This window comes from Equus asinus, chromosome 10 (assembly GCF_041296235.1).
Source record: "Equus asinus isolate D_3611 breed Donkey chromosome 10, EquAss-T2T_v2, whole genome shotgun sequence".
NCBI classification, from domain to species: Eukaryota; Metazoa; Chordata; class Mammalia; order Perissodactyla; family Equidae; genus Equus; species Equus asinus.
In genome coordinates this window covers 81136704-81158175 of record NC_091799.1, presented here as the reverse complement: position 1 = coordinate 81158175, position 21472 = coordinate 81136704, and the positions used below count along the sequence as shown (strand labels likewise).

At 43.9% G+C, this 21472-nt stretch overlaps 1 protein-coding gene and 1 long non-coding RNA gene across 11 annotated transcripts in view; one reads left to right on the top strand and one right to left on the bottom strand.

The window, feature by feature from the left end:
• The window catches only part of PRLR (prolactin receptor), a 154699-nt gene that overhangs the window by 20972 nt on the left and 112255 nt on the right, over positions 1-21472 (bottom strand). For 5 of the 8 annotated variants that reach the window (XM_044779424.2, XM_014831229.3, XM_070519788.1 and 2 more), the window contains exon 3: positions 934-1046. In XM_044779424.2, coding sequence (XP_044635359.1) covers positions 934-1003 — 70 coding nt within the window. In that variant the 5' untranslated portion in view covers positions 1004-1046. Of the gene's footprint in view, positions 1-933; positions 1047-20071; positions 20166-21472 lie in introns of all 8 variants that reach the window. The other 3 variants (XM_070519790.1, XM_070519793.1, XM_070519791.1) reach the window with 1 other exon arrangement.
• LOC139046433 (uncharacterized) lies at positions 1025-20064 on the top strand. Of its 3 annotated transcripts, none has more exons than XR_011506513.1 (5): positions 1025-1095; positions 3245-10726; positions 12651-12755; positions 16600-16660; positions 17960-20064. It is a non-coding gene; the product is annotated as an uncharacterized lncRNA (long non-coding RNA). The 3 variants fall into 3 exon arrangements; XR_011506512.1 differs by having other exon boundaries at positions 1054-9628; positions 10582-10726; XR_011506511.1 differs by having other exon boundaries at positions 1054-10726.

Genomic DNA, 21472 nt, shown 5'->3' with positions numbered 1-21472 from the left:
CCAACCCCTATGGCTCAATAATAAGCACACTCAGAAGCCAATTAAGGTGATTGCTGATGATTCCAGTACTTAACGTTTCCCTGTGGATTATCCTGATCTCTGCTTTCCTTTCTGTCTCTCTGAAAGCTCATCTCTTTCACATTTCACTGGTTATTAGTAGTACATCTAGGAATGTCAGGAGAGGAGGGTAAAGCTGGGAAATTACAATTAGTCAACTGTTTCCTTGGCCCACTTGAGAGGAGACAGTTAAAATTAATGGACTGTCTCTAGCTCATAAAATGCACACAAACAGAGGGACAATCACATAGGCACCATACACATAGGCATACACACGTGTCCACATAGAGCCCACATGACATATACACACACACACAGAACCATACACAGATGCATACGTATAGAAGTACACATTAGTACCCACCCTCTAGTTTAGTTGTGAACCTCACTTCCTCTATGAACATAGATAACAGAATGGGCTGTACCAGTTTCCTACCATGTAACAGCAAGCCCTTATTTCTCTTTAAGGTTTTGCAAAGATTTTTCACAGACATCATTTATTGTGGTGAAGGAAACATCGCTATCCTCACTTTGAAAATGTGGAAACTCAGAGAGATTAGATAAGTGGCTCAAGGTTACACAGGTAGCAACCAACCGAACCTGGACTGAAACTCTGGTCCTGTCATTTGTAGAGCTGTTCCACAGCACTCCCAGAATGAGGATGGAAGTCAGAGCACAGTGACAAGATTTTGCATTCATTGTCTTAATTCTTTTGCATTAATTTTAATGTTAGAAAATGCAAATAATTTAAAAGCAGCAAACGACATGGACATTTTCATGTCTCATAACTGCATTGCAAGAGGACTGTGATGGACTCTCCACCCTCTTGAAAAACACCCCAGAAAATTAAAGACAGCAGGACGGTCTCTTACTTACCATTCAGAAGATTGATGTTGAGAAAAAGCAGCAAAATGAAAACAACTGTGGATGCCACATTTTCCTTCATGTTGGCTTCCTTCTCTTTCTACAGGAAAGTTATCAGAGATTCACTGAAAAAGAAGGCATCAGGCAACTTTTTTGAAATGACTATCCAGTCAGGTACATGCACCACTTTATTCTGGGTGTTTGCAACTGATTCTTGCTCCTTGCTTAATGTGAATGACAAAACAGGGGGAAAGGAATGTAGGAAAATGTAACATGGTTGGATGGCTTGGCTCAGAAGCATCGATGCGCACATGCTGGGAAAAATTCCACCACCAGAGGTCATCAGATGACAACGTTCGAGGGCAGCCTTGCAGCAGTGGTCTCCTTTGCACGCACCCCAAAGAAGAATTGTTTTCTTTCCACCTTGCAGTCAACAAACAATATATCACCCATTTTCTGTGACATAGATTGTATGTCCTACAAGAGAACTGTTCTCGGGGGCCTTTCATCCACCAGCCGCAAATAAGACAGGCTGAAAAGTTAGTACACTCAGTGTGACTCCAATCTGGCCTCTTTGATGCTACTAAGTTAGGGGGGCTTCCTCTGGAGGTTCAGGCTGAGAAGTTTCTGGAAGCCTTCTGGGCTATGGAGATGGCCGTGAACCACACAGTGAACTCTAGTGAACCTCTTTGTGGTTTGTTCCTTCCCTTTAGAAAGGCCCCATAAACAAGAAATGACAAACTCCAGTAATAATTCAAGTCCCTTGGGTTTGGAATGGTAAGTACATTTTGAACCTGCTGGGGTTTAGAGTTTTGAGCAATTTATTATTAACATTATTTTCACCCTTGGAATCACTTTCAAAGCCTCTAAATATCCTTCTAAGAAAGAAGGATTTTAAAAGACATTTGAAAAAGGCTCATTAGTCTTGTTGGACTCCAAACTCTCAGAAAACAATAGATTTGATGAACTAAGTGAAAATTCTTGGAAACACATGCTTACATTTCCCTTTAAATTTTATGTTTTTTTTTTTTTTTTTAAAATCAAGGGAAGGACATCAGGGAGCAAGGCTGCCTATCTTGGGATGTTTGAAATGATGAGTGTTGTTTGATGACACCCAAAAAGACCAACCTTTGCCTATTCCTCCTGGCCAGAGGGCAGTTCTCCATCTGCCATCTGGACACCATCTAATGGACAATTTCTTGAAGGCTTTCTCTACTTGCTCCTATTCCCTCTGAGACAGACTAGAAACTTTAATGACAATGGAGGTTGGGACTCACAGTTGCCATCAAGGACTCTCTTATAATGAGGCTCCTGCTTCAGTAATGTCTCCTGTGAGGAAGCCAGGATGTTGCTATTTGGGGATCTTCCAGTTGCTCTTCCAGGATTCCTTCCAAACGCCCACCCCTCCCCATCCCCAGGTCACACGTTCTAAACCACTTGCTCCATATAACCCCTTGGGCCATCTAATTTAAATCAAATTGTTAAAGGCTCCTAGTGGGTTTAAAGTCATATCCAGCATGATTTTACTATGGGCCAGGCACTGCGTTCAGTATCCCGATCATTGAAATTTCATTCAGCCCCCACAACAGCCCCGTGAGAAGCACAAGCTGTTACCATTCCCTTTTAACAGAGGAGGATGTTGGAGTACAGAGAGATTTAGTAAATTGTCAGCCACGCCATTGGGAGAAAGAAATGTGGCAAACCTTAGAGCATCTGAGAAATCATCCTGATATGTGAGCATTCTGTGATGGATGGGTCAATTATTCCTCCTTCCATGGGGGAGACAGTGGTGACAACAGCAAGTGACCCGAAGTGAGCAGCATGCCAAGCCTTGAGCAGGCATGCAGTCAGAAGAGCCAGGAGTCAGGGCCCAAGGAGGTCACCTCCACCACTCGCCCCATTTATGCCGAGGATCTCAAAGGCTTTGCTCTCACTAACCCAGCTTCCTTAGATACATATAACTCTGGAAGAGGTCTTTGTCCTGAGCGTCTGGTAACGTCATCCTGGCTGGGGGATGGAAATTCCACCCACTGGCTGAAGAAGTTCTATAACATCCTTTTAATGAGACTTCTCTGCTCTTTTGGACATTGCATCAAAATGCTTGAGATCAGCGTGCTATAAATCACACCTTTGGGGCGAGGTCAGATGCTATCCAGACATCTCTTCCAAATCAGGGCTTCACATGTTTTGCAGAAGAAACGTCTGGATGGAGCAGGCTGGGGGCAGGCAGGAGCTGATTTTGTCATCGCCATACTTCCTGGTGTGCCGGTCCAGGCTTCAAGAAACTCTTCTAAACAAAGTTTTCTTATAAAAACTCTTTCAGGAAGTATTTTATGGACTAAAAGAAAACGCATTTCCTCTGGGATTGCCTAAGAGATCCTGGAATTTGGTTGCTAGCTCCCATGCACTTTCTGATGCCTTGAAACGCCTGCACCAGGGAATTGGAGAGACTCATGGTGGGGTCGGTGCTGAGTTTAATAATGATTTCCCAGCTCATCCGGTATCTTACTGCCCAGCAGGGCAAATGCAGTGAGGTAAGTAAGCCTTCACAATTACAACTGCTCACTCCTAAGGGAGCTATGCTGAACGTTAACCCTGATCACACCTTATGGTTCTTCCCGCACTAGGCACACCTCCCACTGTCCACTGACCTTTTTTTTATGGCTGGTGGACATTAGGCTGGAGATAAATTTGGTATTTGTCTCTCTGAGTCCACTTCCCCATTGCCAGCAGGATCTTGATTACGGGCCCCCCTTATCCACCCAAGTTGGGACTGGAACACCCAAAGAAGGTCCACAGCCTACTTTTATTGATGGTTCTAGTGGCAAATGGCTCCAAATATTTGGAGTCCAATTAGGAAAAAATCAGCCCCACACCTCTGCCTGAGGACAATTATCTTGGCTTCACTCCTCACTAGCTCCCTGGGTGTGACTGTGGTTTAAAAATGCAAGACATGGAACTGAAGAGCAGGGTTGTAGCGAGTCAGCAGCCCCCATGCTTTGCCCAGGACGAGCTGCCTTGGCTTCCTGGCTTCTGAATCCTCAAAGACTCTCCTATCTTTGTGCTCCCTCCATTATTGTATTCAAATATACCTTCCCACCATGTTATCTCCCACTGTGGTATGACCTCCACAAAAACCCTCTTCCTCCTCATTTGCTCTGCATCAATGCTGATCCTGTTCAGATTCTCTCTTTCCAGAAGCTTCCCTTTATCACCTTCTTCCATTAAGCCAAGTCTCTTCTACACAGGCCAACAGTTGAGAAAGATGTCTGGCAATTTATGCCCTGGCAGCTTGCTTTTCTGAGAAACAAGAGCCACTCTCCCCAGATGGGAAATCAGGGCCACACTCTCATGGCATGGGCCAATCACACTATCCACAGAGAAAGAGCATGCCATAGGAGAGGAGTCAGTGTGGCCTCCTGAGAGTTAAAAATAACAGATCTGAACTCCCAACACACCACTCTCCACCGTCTACCCACTGGTAGTCTGTATCTGCATATTTTGGCCCACCCAACCCCTGAGCCAATTCTGAATGCTGACAATCTCAGTTCTACCATTTTGTGGGATTTACTCCCAAGACCTGGTATCAGAGGATCCTCGAAGTGAGTTCCATCCACCCATCCTACCTCCTCTGTCACTGTTGCTCCAATGTTCCACCGAGATTTTTGACTCAGTTCCCCTGACTCTAGAAATGGACCTAGCACCTACCTAGCTCTTGCAAGCCCAATTCCCAAAGGACAAGAAGGCCCAATCTAAGATTTTGGTTTCTTTATAGACTGTCACACAAATGACATGCACAAATCATAGGTATTCTGCTCAATGAATCATCACAAAGTGAATATGCCCATGTTACAACCAGGTCAAGAAATAGAACACTAATAGCACCCGAGAAATATCCCTAGTGTTCTTCCCAATCTCTACCTACCCCTTCCTAGTGGGAACCACTCTTCTGACTTCTAACACTACAGATTAGTTTTGCCTACTTTTAGACTTTACAGAAACAGAATCATACAATATGCATTTTTTGAGTGTGCGTCCAACTTTGTTCATTCCACGTTGTTGTGTGATTCATCCTTGTTACATGTTGTTGTACAAAATTCATTTTCAATTCACCTCACTCATCTTCATTCATATTACATTGCACGAAGGACCATAATTTATTTATTAATTCTACTCGATGGACATTTGAGTTATTTCCAGTTTTTGGCAAACTTTGGATTTTGCTAAGACTGATCAAGACTCAGATGGGAGGGAAGCCCTGCACACTTCACAGCCACTTTGCGCTCCTCCCCAGCTTCATTTCTCTACCCTAAATGGATAGGACCTTGCCTGCCATATCTCCTGACTACGAATGCAAATTAAATTTCAAATGCTTTTCTTGTCCTAAACACGCAAAAACTCTCATTTCTTGCAAGCAAATTTTAAATAAAGTCACCCATTGTTTTAAATGTTAGGAACTCTGTTAGGTGCTTCCTTTGGGGTCTGCCAGGCTGAGGTGCTCTACTTGCTGGCTCTCCTTACCTGCTGCTCCACCTGGGTTAGATGGCCTGAGGCTAAAATAACAGGGAGAGAACCTCACATGTATTCTTTGATTTCCAGGAGTCTGGTTTGTCTTTCCAATGTAGAATGCCAACATTTAGTTCAGGAAACAGAGGACACAATCTGCTCAGGGTGGGGAGAGCAGCAGGAAGGATTAGATATTTCACACCAGGCTCAAGATTAAGGCCATTAAACAAGTCAGTGGTCAATGATGGACAAGTGAATCAATGAAGGCTTAAAGGTGAAAAGCAGAACAAGACTCTAAGGTATGGGATGCAACTCTGCACACAGAAGAACTGGGCCTATGCTAGTATTATCAAACACTTGACTTGGAGCCAGCTTAGTTTTCTGTCTTGACAGGGGAATCTTAAGAGGTTTTAAGGAAACATGGCAGCTGCTCTTTAACGCAGACAATGAAAGTTGAGGACGTAGTGCTAAGAGAGCCCTGGCCTGAGGGTGGGGAGATGAAGGTTCTGGTCTTCCTGTGCTGCATGCAAACACATGCCCACAGCAATGACAGCCCAGACAACATACTTACACATTTGTCTGTCAACTTTCCCAGCAGGACCCTTGTTCACGTGACAATCCATTATTATTTTTTATCACTGCCATTATCAAATTTACATTTTATTGCTTCTCAAACAGGTTTCCATCTTAGTCCCTGTTTTGAGATAACTTTTGATGGAAAACATCTGGAACTTTCCGCAAGGGAATTACTTCTATATAAAATGTCCATCACATCAGAGCCCAGTAGTTTAGTCAGAACATCATGGCTGTGTGAAAGTTATTAGAAATAGTTTACAGGCTGATATAAAATGGTTCCACTGAGGGGGGAACTTCTTGAAGACTCTGTGCTCTGTGAAGACTCCTCCAAGAGGAGGGAGTGTGCTGTGCATGATGATGGCCATGTGCTAGAAGAGGTTGACACTTAGCAGAGACAGCTTTTGTCCAGATTGGAGCTGACTCAGGATTGGTCCCTCATATGGGGACTTCAATGGGAAAACCTCCTGGTTCCCAACCTAACTGGAGTAAATTGTCACACTGTGATGTATGCCCCTTTGCACTGGAGTCACTTTAATAAAACAGAATGCTGAACGCATCCCCTTGATTGGAGGTGTCACTTCTAAATCCGATTACACCAACTCCACTCACTCCCACAGCCTCCCAGCAGCATCTTTGAGCTAAGGGAGGCTTGTTTTCTCTCAGCCTTCTTGGCTTGAAGGTAAGAGGCAAGAATAGGAACTGGGTGAGTTTCAACTCTCCCTGGCCAGGCCACTCTTCAGGCAGATGGTGGCAAATACCCGTTGGCCTGATTTTCAGAGGATCTAGTCCCTCATAAGATCATAAACCAGTTAATACCATTTAAAAATACCCATAAATGGTACATCATGTTTTACAGTTTACAAAGTTGCTCCACAGACATCAGCAGTTTTCAATTCCACATTCACATTAGAACCATGCAGGGAACTTCTTAAAAGTACCAATTCCTATGCCTTGTCCTTAGAGATTCTGATTTATGGCTTCAGGTTTGAACCCACTGGCACACAGGCATTTTAAAAAATCCCCCCAGATAAGTCCAATGGGAAGCCAGGTTTGGGAACCACTGACTGGCATGATGTCACCTAATAGAGACAATGCCTCTGCTAGGAGGCTTCATTTGACAGAAAGGGAAACTGAGGCTCAGAGAAGTAAACAGCTCTGTCCACCATCACACAGTGCAGGCAGCGCAGCAGAAATTGGAATCCAGTCTTTAGATTCTAAGTTCTGCCTCAAATTAGCAACAATTTCAGAGATACAATGAGCAAACTTTGATTTACATGGCGATCTGTAGTTTATAAAGCACTTTCACAGCTTGTTTCACATTGTTTCTTACAATAATCCTGTGCAGTGGGCAGGTAAACCATTACTGTTATAGTAATAATAATTATTACAATTATTTCTACAACTTTATCGTTGCTTTCATTTCAAAGATGAGGAAACTGAAGCTCAAAGGGGCAAGTGGTTTTAAACCAACAACCTCACCTAGGAGCCTCCAGGGAGCTCAGAACTGTGTGGTGATCAGATTAGCAAACCCTGGGATAGGACACACTACATGCCAGGCGCTGCTCTGTTAACTCACTTCACCCTCCCAACGAGCCTGAGATGTAGGGACTATTCATATGCCCATTTTACAGATGAGGACCCTGGGACCCCGAGGGGCTCTGTGAGTTGTCTAAGGTCACATGGCACGTAAGCAGTGTATGGAGGGAAAGGAACTCAGCAGTTGGGCTCCTTGTTGTTAACTGCCAAGTGTTCTGCTTTTTTGAAGGCTTCAAAGGAACAATGGACCTTACCCCATAGGAGCTCCAGATGCACAAAACCCAACTCAACAGTTGGGATCTGTGTTGTTAACCACCACACTTTGTGCTTTTGATGGCTATGAAAGAGCAATGGTCTTTACCTTCCAGGAGCTCCAGATGCACAAAGCCAACCTGGCCATGGCTGGAGTGAAAGGTCAGAGGACCTTGGGGACCTGGGTTCTGAGACCTCTAAGGCAGCCCTCTGCCTGATAAAGGCCTCCCCCAGCACGCTTCCCTACCCAAAGACGGTTCTGATGCGGGGTGCTCTGGGGATCCAGGGAAGGTCCTTTGATCACAATGAATATTCCTGGGGCACTGTTTCTAGAGTTAGTTCTAGGCACCACTGCCCATCCCAGATATAATGGATCAAAAGTTTTGGAGGGTGGGGCCTAGGAAGGGATATTTAAAAAAATTTTTTTAAAAGTTTTATTGAGCTATAATTGACATATAACATTGTATCAGTTTAAGGTATGCATCACGTTGATTTGATACATTTCTGAATTGCAATATGATTATCACTGTAGCGTTGGCTAACGCCTTTATCACATTACATAATTATCTTTTTTTTTGATGGGAACAATTAAGATCTAGTCTCTTAGCAACACTGAAGTTTATAAATCAGTTTGGTTGTCTATAATCACTATGCTGTGCATTAGATCTCCAGGACTTGTTTATCAACTAGTTGCAAGTTTGTACTGGAAAGGGCTCTATGAACAAGGACTTAGGTGATTCTTGTGCAAGCTGAAGTTTGAAAGCCCAGCTCTAGCGGGAAGGAGCAGGGAAGGAAGACACTGTGCACGTGGTAGAATTGGCTTCTCCTTCACCGTCTGGGCCTAGAAAGGGCATTTTCCTAAGATGAAAGACCTGGGCTGGGCATTTCTTGTGAGGAGGGCTCAGTATGGCAGGAGCTGTGAGGCCAAGAGACCTCTCATCAGGGCTGCACTGGAGCGGGCTCATATTGGAAGCAATTGTTCAATTTTCAGGAATGTTGTAAGCCACTTGGCTTCTTGTTGGTGGCTTGAAATCAGTCATGGTGGGAGTATTTATACCACGGGAATTGGCAAATGCAGCACATCCGGATTTCTTTCTTCTTTTCTTTTTCTCAGAGAGCAGTTGTCAAACATTTACCAGCACACCCCTAAGTCCACCTCTCTGGGCTTGATGTTCCCACATGTAAGAGGAGGATGTGGGGGTAGTTGAAACTTTCTGGCCGGCTTAATGCAGGCTTGCAGGTAGCTCTCCTTGACCAGGGGAGACCCTGTGAGCCCAGACTCCTTTCCTCCCTCTTTTTTTGTCTCATGGAGATGGTCTTCTTTATTCCACTTCTGCATCCCTCTCCTGTGCTGACTTAACCTGGCCCTCCCAGGGGGCCTGGTGAGGCCCACCAATTGCTGCCTCTGCATGTTGGTGCTGCAGGGTATTATTTTGCTCCTTTCTGACAACTGCATCAGAGGTCAGTGGGGCCCCCAATGGCTTAACTAATCAGCTTTCTAATATCGTACACAAAACCAAAATAAAAAGAAGCAAACAAAAAAAACCTAACCATAACCTAAAGAAATGAAAAATCTCTGTCCACCTTGACTCTCGTAAGTGCGCCTCCTACTGTAGCCTAGGGCTTCTGTGATAGAACATTTTCAGTGTGCATCTTACACAACCTGGAGAGTGCCCTGACCTGCCTGGCTTCCTTGTCCACAGGTTTCCATGGCTTCCTTGCCCACAGGTTTCCATGACTGGGGCCACTCGAGCCCTACCTGTAGGCTCTGGGACGAATGTCTGTCCAGTGAGAGAAGACCAGGGAAGCTTTGCATTGAGTTCTGCCCTGTTCCCTGGTATGTGATCCTGCCCTGTCAACTGTCAAGACCCTAGTTCTGCCACAACCAGGCCCATCAGACCCTGGATGTCTGCCCAGTGCCCAGATCAGCAGCTGACTCCTTGGGTTGGCTTGCATCCCCACATCTGCTGGCTCCTGTACTCCTATGGCATGGCTGGATCATCCTTCTGAATTCCTGGCAGATTCTTTCTGAATCCTTTGATACCGCCTCCTTGCAGCTCAGCTTGTCGCCTAGCCCTCTTCCGTCCAGGGCCATCCCTCTCATTCTCCACTCTCCTGCTCTTCTTGGGACGAATGACTGGTTTCCAGGTTGTAGCTCCTTCTGATCTGATCCTTCTCATTCTCAGAGAACGGGAAAGCAGACCCTCTCTTCCCCTCTCTGCATTCTCAATATCAACCACATTTAATCTCTGCACACCAACCAAAGTTTCACACTTTCTCATTTACTCATTGCTCCGTAATTCTACTAGCTCTCCCTGTTTTCACATCTGGCTTACTTCCCTGCTGAGCAAATACGCTCAGCCACCTCTTATGCACATGTGCATGCAGACATATCATAATAACAGCCCAAATCAACCCCTTTCTTCCCACCCCGCACCCCAGAACAATGTGAACAACTGCCACCACCTGACCCCTGCATACTCATCAGAAATCATTCCTCAGACATTTAAAGAGAAGATCATGGTTGTGCCCCCTTCCATCTTGAAGGAAACTCATTGTGGCATTGGAAGTGGCAGCAGCCAAGTGAGAGAGGAAGAGGGGCAGGACTCAGTCAGAGGATCAGCTTGAATCACACTAGGGGAGAGGGTGGCCTGGGCTGGATATAAGTAATGAATAATAAGTAGTCTTTTTTTTTTTGATGTCACATTGGGATAGCTAAATATGCTTGGGTGCTCATTCATTCATTTGTTCATTCATTCATCAAATATTTATCTCCCTCATCTCTTTCAGGCCCTTGCTCAAATGTCACCTTATCAGCAAGGCCTTCGTTGACCATTGTCTTCAAATTGCAATCCATCTCCACCACTGCTCCACATTCCTCATCCCCTCGTCCCGCTTTATTGTTCTCCTCAGATTTGCCGTCATCTGACCTACGGTATTTTTTCCTAGTTATTTCTTGATGGTGTGTCTCCCTCCAGCAGATTGTAAGTTCCATGAGGGAAGAGATCACGCAGGATGGTGCCTAGGATAGTGGCCTATACCCCAATGATCTCAGAATGTTCAGTTGTACGTATGTTCTGAAAAAAATACTTGTGTCTTACTGAAATAATGTCTGCCCCTTCTAGAGGGTACTGGTTTCCTTGTTCTCCTAAAATCAGAGCTGGAATCCTCTCATTTCTCTTCCCCTCATAGTATTTAAGAATAGGGATTTTGGAGCCAGCTTATCTGAGATGGAACCCTGTTTCCACTACTGACTAGATGTGTGATCACGGGTAACTTACTTAACTTTTCTGCCCTTAGTTTCCTCATCTGTAAAATGGGACTAATGCTAGGACCAACCTCTTAGAGCTGTAATGAGGATTAAAGAGTTGGTATTTGTAATGAGCTTAAAACAGTGACCAGTCCTAGTAAAGACTATGTAAATGTTTGCTACGATCTCTCCATTCCCTCATTGCTGACTGCTTCTCCCTCCTAACTTTCTCCAAGCCAAAAACTTTCCACAGCAGAAGGACTAAGATCTACATTTAGAACTTCGATGGAGGCAATGGGGGAGTGAGCAGACTGGATTATAGTCCCCAACTATTTGCTTCCTCCCAGCCATAGGATTACATATCCTATCAATTGTCATGGACATACTCATGCATCCTGTGGGAGGAGTACACATCCCATCTCAATGACTTTGGACTTGATCATGTGAAAAGCTCTAGTCAATGGAGTGGCGGCGATTGTTTTTGCCGTGTTCAAACCGAAGACTTAAATACCGTTACATGGTTTGGCTTAGGGCTTCTTGCTTTGTTCTCCACATGCCCTCAGAATGTCCTAGAAAATGGCTACTCTCTCAGTTTGGGTCACAGAATGAGTAGGCAGGTAGAATTCAGAGGAGCCCAGGTAAGTCTAGCCAATTCTAGCAGAGCCACACCAACCTGCAGCTGATCCACTGTCCTTATGTAAAGGAGCAAAGAGGAAATGTTGCTGTAAGTCAGTGAGAAAGCATCGTTTGTTACCACTGCAAAATTGATGAATACAGGGCAAGAGGAGTAGGAGGAGAACATATGTTTTGCAAGACAGTTCAAACAAGATTATTTTTTCACAGCGGGATCTCTGTGTGTGTTATATATGCGTGTATGAACGTGCTGTTCATCCAAGCACAAAACAACTTTACTTTGCCATAAAAATAATCACTATTTTATTGGTGACAGCCTTGTCTATTATGTATATTTCAATTTCTAAAAACTTGGGCTTGGGAAGTGAGATGTGAAGTTAAAATTAAAATAAAAGATTGAATTATTTTATTGCCTCTCTGGCTCTCTGTTTATTTGTCTCAGGAGGAAATGAACAGCAGGAGTTTGAGAATTATGGCATTTTGGATATTTAAGGAGCCAAAAGACTTGAAAGGCTCTGATCCAACCTCTCACTTTTACATTTGGGGCAACTGAGGCCTGGATAGATGAAGTGCCATGGCCAAGTGCCTAATGGGAAAATCTTTAGAGCATTGAAAGCAGGCTGTGTGCACATCTGAGAAAGTTGACACATCTAAGAAGAAATTCTCAAGAATGTGTCAAAAGCATTTTTCCTCTCTTTAATTCCTGCTTTTTCCTACAGCCTTGGTTAGAACCCTGGGAGACCATTCACAGGAGTAGTAAAGGCTTCTGGTTTCCATCAGAATTTGGCTCTTCTTTTCTTTCTGGGCACACAGTTGAAGTGTAGCTCATTGACTCCTCTGCAGTTAGGTATGGTCAGGTGATTGAGCTGTGGCCTCTGAAAGTGAGCAGAAATGATATACTTCTAGTCTAATCTTGGTCTTTAAAACTTTTCACACATTCTCATTCTCTCTCTCTCTCTTTATGGTCCATTATTAGCAAGAGGAAGATGAAGTTGAGGACTTCAAGGTACTAAGGGCTTAATACAGCCAATAGATGGAAGGAGCCTGCATCCCCTGCTGATGCCACTGGACTGTGACATGGGTGAGAAATGAACCTTCGGTTGTGAAGCTTCTGAGATATAGAGAGGTTGGGCGTTATAATGGCTAGCCTTACTTGGCATGACCAATCCAGGGATAATCCAGAGACAATCAGTACAGCTTAGTTTGGATGGTAACTTTTATATTTAGCCAAATAGAAGAACTGTGAATAAGAAGGAAATCTCTGACGTCTGGCCTACTGCCACTGTTTCATCTCAAATGACATCATCAAGTCTCAGAGAAACCTGTGTCTTGCTTCCTCTACATTTTCAGCCCTTACACACTGTCACATTTATATATGTCCACAGGTGTTCAACAACACTTGTTGGATGACTGACTAACTGAATATTTTTATAAGGCCACATGTAATATATTATTCTGATTCACAGATCATTCAAAGAGCACTTGACCTTGAGTTCTGCGACACATTCTTCTCATTAATCAATAGGCCCTCCATATTATTGAGGGATATGTTCTGAAACCTTATACATTCCTCCAAAAAGACTATTTATGTGCATTAATTTGAACTTGAGGACACATGGGTGACAAAGCCGACTGAGATGTGGTTGCTGGATAAGTGAGCTTTGAATAATGATGCATTTCTGTATCCTAAAGTAAGACAACTCCACTTAAAAAAATATGATATAAAATGCTTAACATCTTAAAAGGCGAGTGCTATTGTCAGTTATAAAAGGATCCTTTTATATATTTCTTAATAAGTCCACCCTCCCATTAGTGTACATCAACAAACTGTAGGCCTAACTACCAATTGGTTGCTAGGCTTTCTGTGCCAACGTATTTGCAACAGAATTTAAAATAGAGTGGGTGTATGCAAATGGCTGCACATCTGGCTACCATGACATTGGCCTGGCAGAACCCAGTAGATCATTCTTGACTCACTTTACAATAATAACATCACCTCTTTGCATAACATAGAATCGATGGTGTGTCTTCCAGACAGCCTTCTCTGAAATGACCAAGGGAAGAAAAAGATTAGGAAGTCAATATCCAAAAGGGTAGTCAATTTCTCCTTATATTTGTAAACACTCTTCTTGGAAGATTATCCATAATGATTTCATCCTTGGTCTGGTAGACATCCTATTGTCATATTCCCACGCTTCTCAATTCAGCTTCAGAGACAGAAATTAATTTTAATATTTCCACAACAATATAATTTGGAAGCAAAGTTTGGTGCTTTGCTGATACCAACAGTTCTGTTGATTGCCAAGTTATTTACAAGTCAAAATAGAAATGGCTTGGGATGATTTTCCTGGGTGTGTCTAAACTAAGCAAGGGGACTGAGCTACACCTGGACTTCTGCAATGCATTTCTAAATGTCCTTGATTGCCTAAAAGACCCCATTATAATCCCTGCCTTTTCTTAAAAGCTCTGTGCATATGCCAGGCAGATGGAGCCCAAATGGGCCCAGTGGGTCAATATGGGAAGAGCAGTAGATAACATTTACTTTAATATCCTGTGCAGTTCTGAAGAGAGGTTTCCTGCCTAAGGGAAGTCTTCTGAGCACACAGTAGCACTTATAAGCTTACAGAATGTAGGATTAGTAAATCAGATGTGAGAGCTTCCAACAGGCAGCCTTGGTTCTCCACCTTCCACTCTCCACCCATCTGGAGGCCATATTTAGCCCTATATCACTTCATCAGTGAACAAGAGCGAGGATTTTGTGGGTAGACAGGTACCACATTTCACAGCAGACACTTGGCTAAATTCCTTATTAGGCATCTCTGTCTTCCCTCCAAAGTTTTTCTCCCTGTCAGTTACCTTATCTTGCCCTTTATCTTCCTTCTACATCTCTCTAAAATCCCCTCCATAGTCGCAAGCAATCCTGCTCTCGGCCTCAGCTTGCATGTCTCACTGAGGGAGCATGCCAGGCTGATTCCTCGAGAAATTATAACCATCGAGTGTTCCTCAAAGTATGCTCCATGGGAGTCTTAGTCGTCGCACCAGTTGGCTTGTTAAAGTCTTTGCCCATAGAAATGGTTCCCTTTCTATACAGGAATATAGCTGCAAGAAAAATGTGATTTCTCCCTACTGCTTCAGTAGCAATAAGGATTGGCGTACGGCCACCGAAGCAAGAGCCCAGCTGCCTTCTCATCCTCAGTTTCAGCTTTCGTTCCTTTAGGCAGGGTCTTCCTTGGGTCTCCCAACAGTGGGGGATGCCCTGTCTACAGAGTACCCAGGACCTGACCCTATTATAGAATGGATAATGAATCCTGATTTATCTTTTTTTCTCCCCACTCCCACTCACGTTAGTAGCTCATTGATGTAAAGAACTGTATTGATATTTTCCCTCTACATTCCTCATCCTTAATGCAAAACTCAGTACACAGCAGGTGCTCAATAAGTGGTTTTGAATAAATGAAATTTATTGGATGTCAGTTGCATTTAGAGGGCAGTTGGTAAGGATTTTATTCTCTGAAGGGCTGCTAATCATTGGAATACGTAGTTGAGGGAGGTAAAGCCTTGTCTTTCTTGGGTGGTTTAAAAATGGATAATAATGGCAATGTGTGTTTTAATAAGACTTTCAGTTTTTGAAGTATTTTCATACAAAATATTTTATTATATTCTTTTTCCAACCCTGTGAGATTTCAGGATGGTATCACTCAGTTTTCAAAAACTTTTGGCTGTTCAACGGTAGAGGTGGAACTGGCACCTTGCCTTTTTGAGTGTAAATTGGGGCAAACTTTCTGGTAATATATAGTAAAAGCCTTAAGAATGTAGATACAATGTGAATCGGAAAATACACTTCTAGAAATTTATCCCAAATGAACAGAGGTGTGCAAAAACTATTCCACACAGAAAGAATCCCCCTAGTGCTGTTTATAAAAAGAGAATATTGCAAAAAATCGAAATATCAAATTGTAAAGGCTTATTTAACTGGATCCAGGTTTAGGCATACAAAAAATATTCTTTAATCTTTAAAATAATGTGATAAAAATTTTAATGATATGGAAAGATGTGAAAAGGAAAAAGAAAACTGGGTACAGAAAGTAGCTGTATTTGACCTCAGTTCTAATATATGAATCTCCACATGTGCACAGAAGAAAGACTGGAGAGAGATATATACGCCAATATATTAGCAGTGGTTATCCCTGAAGGACGATTCTAAAATAACAAATGATTACTTTTGCAATAAAATAAAATACCTAAATAAAATAAAAAGTTATTACTTTTGTAATTGAGGGGCAAATGTCCCCACAAAAATTTTGACACCACAAAACAATCTCCTGATGAAAACCTGGCACTTGGGACCAGCTCTGTGGCCGAGTGGTTAAGTTCTCACGCTTTGCTGCGGCGGCCCAGGGTTTGGATCCTCGGCGTGGACATGGCACTGCTCGTCAGGCCACGTTGAGGCGGTGTCCCACATCCCACAACTAGAAGGACCTGCAACTAAGATATACAACTGTGTACAGTGGGGCTTTGGGGAGATAAAGCAGAAAAAAAAAAAAAAAAAAGATTGGCCAACAGTTAGCCCAGGTGCCAATTCTTTAAAAAAAATAAGGAAGATTGGCAACAGTTGTTAGGCCAGGTGCCAATCTTTAAAAAAAAAAAAAAGAAAAGAAAACCTGGCACTTAATGGTGTAAATATGTGGAAAAGGTCCCCACTGGGGTGGAATATAGAAATGTGTTAGTCAGTGTACATGGCAGAGCATGCGCCAGATTTGACCTGATCAAGGAGACAGGGGGCTTCCCTGGGGAGGCTGCCTCAGGGACGAGGAGTAGAAAGCCCCTCTTCTTTCTCTGTGCACAGTCCTTTCATATAACTGAGTATGGCAGACACTGCTGGTTGATTCTCCAGCAACCATTTCCCTGTTTGTTTTTGCTCACAGAGCCCAGTTCTGTCAGCTGTCCGCTGTCCAGTCCCAGGGGATGAGGAGCTTTCAGTCTAAGGTAATGGGTGGTAATCTCATTTCCCGTCTGTCTGTGACTGGTTTAGGAGTGGCTATCCCACCCAGTTCTGGCCACCGAGACTTAGCAGAAGTCTTCTGAGATCTGCTGGGAAAGATTTTTTTCCCTGTTAAAAAGAGAGATGGGGGGCCAGCCCCATAGCGGAGTGGTTAAGTTCGCGAGCTCTGCTTTGGCGGCCCAGCGTTTCGCCGGTTCGAATCCTGGGCACCGACATGGCACCAATCGTCAAGCCATGCTAAGGCAGCATCCTGCATGCCACAACTAGAAGGACCCACAACTAAAAATACACAACTATGTACCTGAGGGGCTTAGGGAGAAAAAAGGAAAAATAAAAAAAAAAAATTTAAAAAAGAGAGATGGAGAAGAAGCTTTCCCCAAATGGAAAGAGTCTGCGACTGGGGCGATATTGTGAACTGCTAAACCAAACCTGGAACTTCGGGACTTCTTCGGTGAGTATCACATGACCACTCTTTAAATGACTTTTAGCCAGGCATCTGGCCTTAGGGAGATTTCACCAAAGTCTGGCATGGACAGCTCAGTGGTCTAATTGATGAAATGGGAGTTTTCAACTCTAGTGGATTAGAGGTACAGAAATGTAGACATTAACAAGTATCAGGATGTTGCTGTAAACGGAAAGAACAAAGTGGTATGTTGCTAAGGGGTATTGCTTTCTTGGGAACATTTAAAGTAATCATTTCATTTTTGTCACTATCCTCACTGTTGCTTTTTCTATTTGAGTATCCTTTTGATTTTTTCTTTCCAGTTCTCTGGACAATGGCTGATTTGGTATTAGAGCTCACTAGACGTGAAAGTCCAGTAGTCACTCTGCAGATCTGTTCATGTATGTGCATGCTATGTCAAAGGAAAATATGGAATCTGATCTGCTATTTAGCCATGTATGTAAATGGCTCCCATATAGTGAGAGATTCTTTCAAATTTGAGAATGTCATAAATATTTAGCTACAAACTCTTGAAAGGCCTATAAATGGATTAATCTGATCCAGTGTTCTGGATCCTTTTCTAGCAAGCAAAAGCCACTGGCATGTTCCAGGGTCTCCCACTGCAGATTCAGAGTTTTGGGAGCCAGGAAAGCAGTATCTTCCTGTATCTTGTGCACAGGAAAATGGATTCAGCAAGTCTGGCGCACAGCTGCCACAAGCACCATTTCCTCTTCACCCTTTTCTGCATATCAGCATTTGTCTAGGAGGGGTCTTCTGGGAAAAGTCACATCAATGCCCTTGTTCTCTAGCCATGAATCCACTTTGTCCTCTCTTTTGACAGCTCACATGGGTCATTTGGTAATGAAGAGTCCACGAGACTGTCAGGAGCTTCATCACTGGCTTGGGGTTGAATGTGAACTGAAGTCGCAATATCATCAGAGGGTAGGTCGCACCCTTTGGGGTTGACACACTTAGGGATGTGGACAGGTACAAAGTAACCCTCATCCCCTGAGAGAGGGAATGCGAGCTGCAGATAGGAGGGTGGCTTTAGTGCTGGTTCTGCCATTTACCAGTCAAATTGACTTTGTCAGTCTCTTCCTCTTTCTGGTTTTGAATTTCCTCTAATAGAAAGTGTTGAGAGAGTCACATCTGGCCTGTTTTCCACAGCCAATTATTGTGAGGATGAGATGAATTAATATTGTGAAAATGCTCCATGTGACTGTATCACTTTTATCAGTAAGGAAGAACGATTGCTCCTCGGACCCCCCACGTCCCTCAGATTCTCTGAAGGCAGGTCTAACTCCAGAAGGAGAAGGTGCTCCTTTCCCCTGAATGTCTTTTGATTTGGGAGCTCCCAGCTCTAAGTGGACTTGGATACTGATGGGCTGCCTTATGCTGCCAGGGCGCTTCACAAGGAGCTCACAGATCCTAGGGGCCATACAATGGAGGAAATGGGTCCCAGAGCCAACCCCAGACGCTCCTTTACTTGCTGGTGTCCACATAAAGAGCTTTATGGTGGGGTTGATGCAAGTTTGCTCAGGGCTGGGCCCAAGGCAAAGCATACAAAGTTTGCTTTTGGTCCCCCTTCACTTTCCCTTTGGAATTCTGCTCCTTTTCCTACTCTTCTCCATCCCTCCCTACAGAGCTAGTGGTTTTAGGCTCCCTCTGTTTTCCAGAACTCCCAATTGCCAGTACCACCCACAGCCTAGAAGAGGGCTCCCAAGAGAACTTCCTATGATGATAGAAATGTTCTGCATCTGTGTCCAATATGGTAGCTACTAGTCACATGGGGCTATGAACAGTTGAAATGTGGCCAATATTGTGCCCAATATGGTAGCTACTAGTCACATGGGGCTATGAACATTTGAAATGTGGCCAGTGTGACTGAAGAACTGAATTTTTAATATTAAGTTCAACAAATTTATATTAAAATTGTCACATGTGGCCTGAGGCTAGTGCATTGGACAGTGCAGGTCTGGAGCTCAATACCTTGATCATTTCAGTCTCTCCACTGCAATCACAATTAATGTGTTCTGTGTCCCAATTCCAGAGCCCTCTTCTTAGAGGAGCGCAAACAAGCTAATCTAATAACAAATCCCTATCTATAAATTAAGGTCTTAGCTCTCTTAGATAAGTGCATAGGTTTTGAGCAATTCCATGCTTTATCCAAAGCAGAGGCTCAAATGGTAGGAATTTGGTCTCTGGCAGGCAAGCATGGTGGGTGAAAACATTATGGGCATAGAATTTTAGACTCACTTCAAAGCACACTCTATGGAGGAACAAATCCTCTCCAGTGCCCTGAGCTTTTTCTAAGTTCCTCCTAGCCTCTTGGAATCTAGAGAGAACTAAGGTCAGAGCTGGGCATATGGGAGCCTGGGAAAGGGCTGGAGGTGGGAGGGTTGGAATGGGCAGAGCTGACAGGATGCCAAGCTCTTGCAAAAGAACCTGGCATGCCAGCCAGAGTGGCGTTCTGTTCCACCCTGCAGAGGAGGTGCCAGGGAGAGATGGTTAGGAAGTGATCACTACCATTGGGACAGGATTAAAAGTAAACAGTTAACTCAAAGAGACCAAAAACCAGATTATAGGCCACAAAATGGACAGTGGCACTTTTGGCAGAGTCTCCGACAGGAATTGCAATTCTCCCCTTAAGTCTAATCTCCTCTAATTTTGTCGCGATCTTTTTCTTCTGAATTCTTTTATGAACCTTGCTTTCTGGATGTTCTTTTCATCTTGAAACTGAGCTGAGTTTCTGTTTCTCTTGGATGACCACATAATTGCTTTCAAGTTCTTCCCTATGTTTTCACAGGTACCCACTGGCATCGGAAGCAGCCTTTCAAACCAAACACTAGGTTGGGCAAAGGGTGGAGGATAACTGGGGAGGCGGTGGCTGCAGGGAAAGGAGAAAAACCTGGGCAATAAGAGGCGTGCTTGAGCAGGAAGAGCATATACCAACCTTAGTTAGCGCTCCGGGATTTACTCTTGAGGCCTTGGTTCGCCAAGTGGTACCTTAGGTAAACCTGCTACCACCACCTCATCTGCTCTACACTCTTTGAGGAATGGAGAAAAGGGATTTCTAGTTAAGTCATTGCCCAGAGTGCAGTCCTATTTGTTTAAAACACATCACATGTTATGAAGTAAATTGGAGACTAAGTCTCACATCTTTCATGGGATAATGTGGTCTATAAACAAGTACGTACACAAATAAGAATAGCAGCCAAATGCCCCTGGTGCTTTCCAGCACAGTTCAGACTACATGAACTCTGGATCTCTTTGACCTCATGAAGGGAAGCACTACTTGCAGCATTCACCCTTACCCTGTTCTCCTTGGTTTGCCTTCCATTCAAACATATCTTAGGAGGCTTTTTGCATCAAGAGGTGGAAGCCCAGAAAAGAGAAAGAAACTCAGAGAAGCTGGTCATCTGGCTGAGTTGATTCACCAGTCGCAATGTTACCAAATACTCCTGGGCAGGGCTGTTACGCCACAGGGTCTTCTTATGCCAAAGCATTTTGGCAGCTTACAGTATCCCTTCTGCATTTCCTGCAAATGTTTACTCTGATCACATACATTGCAGTCCCTTTGCATGAAAACAAAAGTTCTTGCTGGGCTGAGGTAACTTAGAGGGGTGGTTCTCCGTGGGGGTGATTCGGCCCCCACCCAGGGGACAATTGGCAATGTCTGGAAACATTTTACTATCACTACTAGGGGGCAATTTTGTCTTCCCTGGAACCTTAAGCTATGTCTGAAGACACTGTTGGTTGTCATAAGTTGGGTGGGGTGTGTCCCACTGGCGTTTAGTGGGTAGAGACTGGGGATGCTGCTAAGATCTCAGGGATGCACAGAGCAGCCTCCACGACAGAGAATGATCCGGCCCAGAATGTCCACAGTGCTGAAGTTGAGAACCTCTGGCCCAGAGGGAAAGCTCGGGCTTGGTTCTTGACACTGAAGTGGTGTATGGCCCTCAAAGGGCTATCATTTTTCAATGTTGAAAGACTGGTAAATACCCTGGGATGGCCTCAGGAAATCTTAGGATAATTTTGGTTAGAATTTTCTTCTACCAGTGATCTAGTCAGTTTCATATCTTCATGAGTCCTTAATTTCCTCTCAAAGAGAGAGTTCATCCTAAGGGTTACACATGTCAAGTTGGTCTCAGTGCGTGAAGATCCCATTTTACTGTAGCATAGGTAGAGGCAAGCCATAAGGCTTGGTTTCTCCATCTGTAAAATGGAGTGTAGCCCTTCCTATGATCTATTTGTCAGCTGGCATCCTAGGGAGATAGAATAGGGGCATGGTCTTTGAGTTGGCATGAAGGGAGTAAATGTGAGTTAAGCACTTTTGTCCAACTCCAATTCCAAA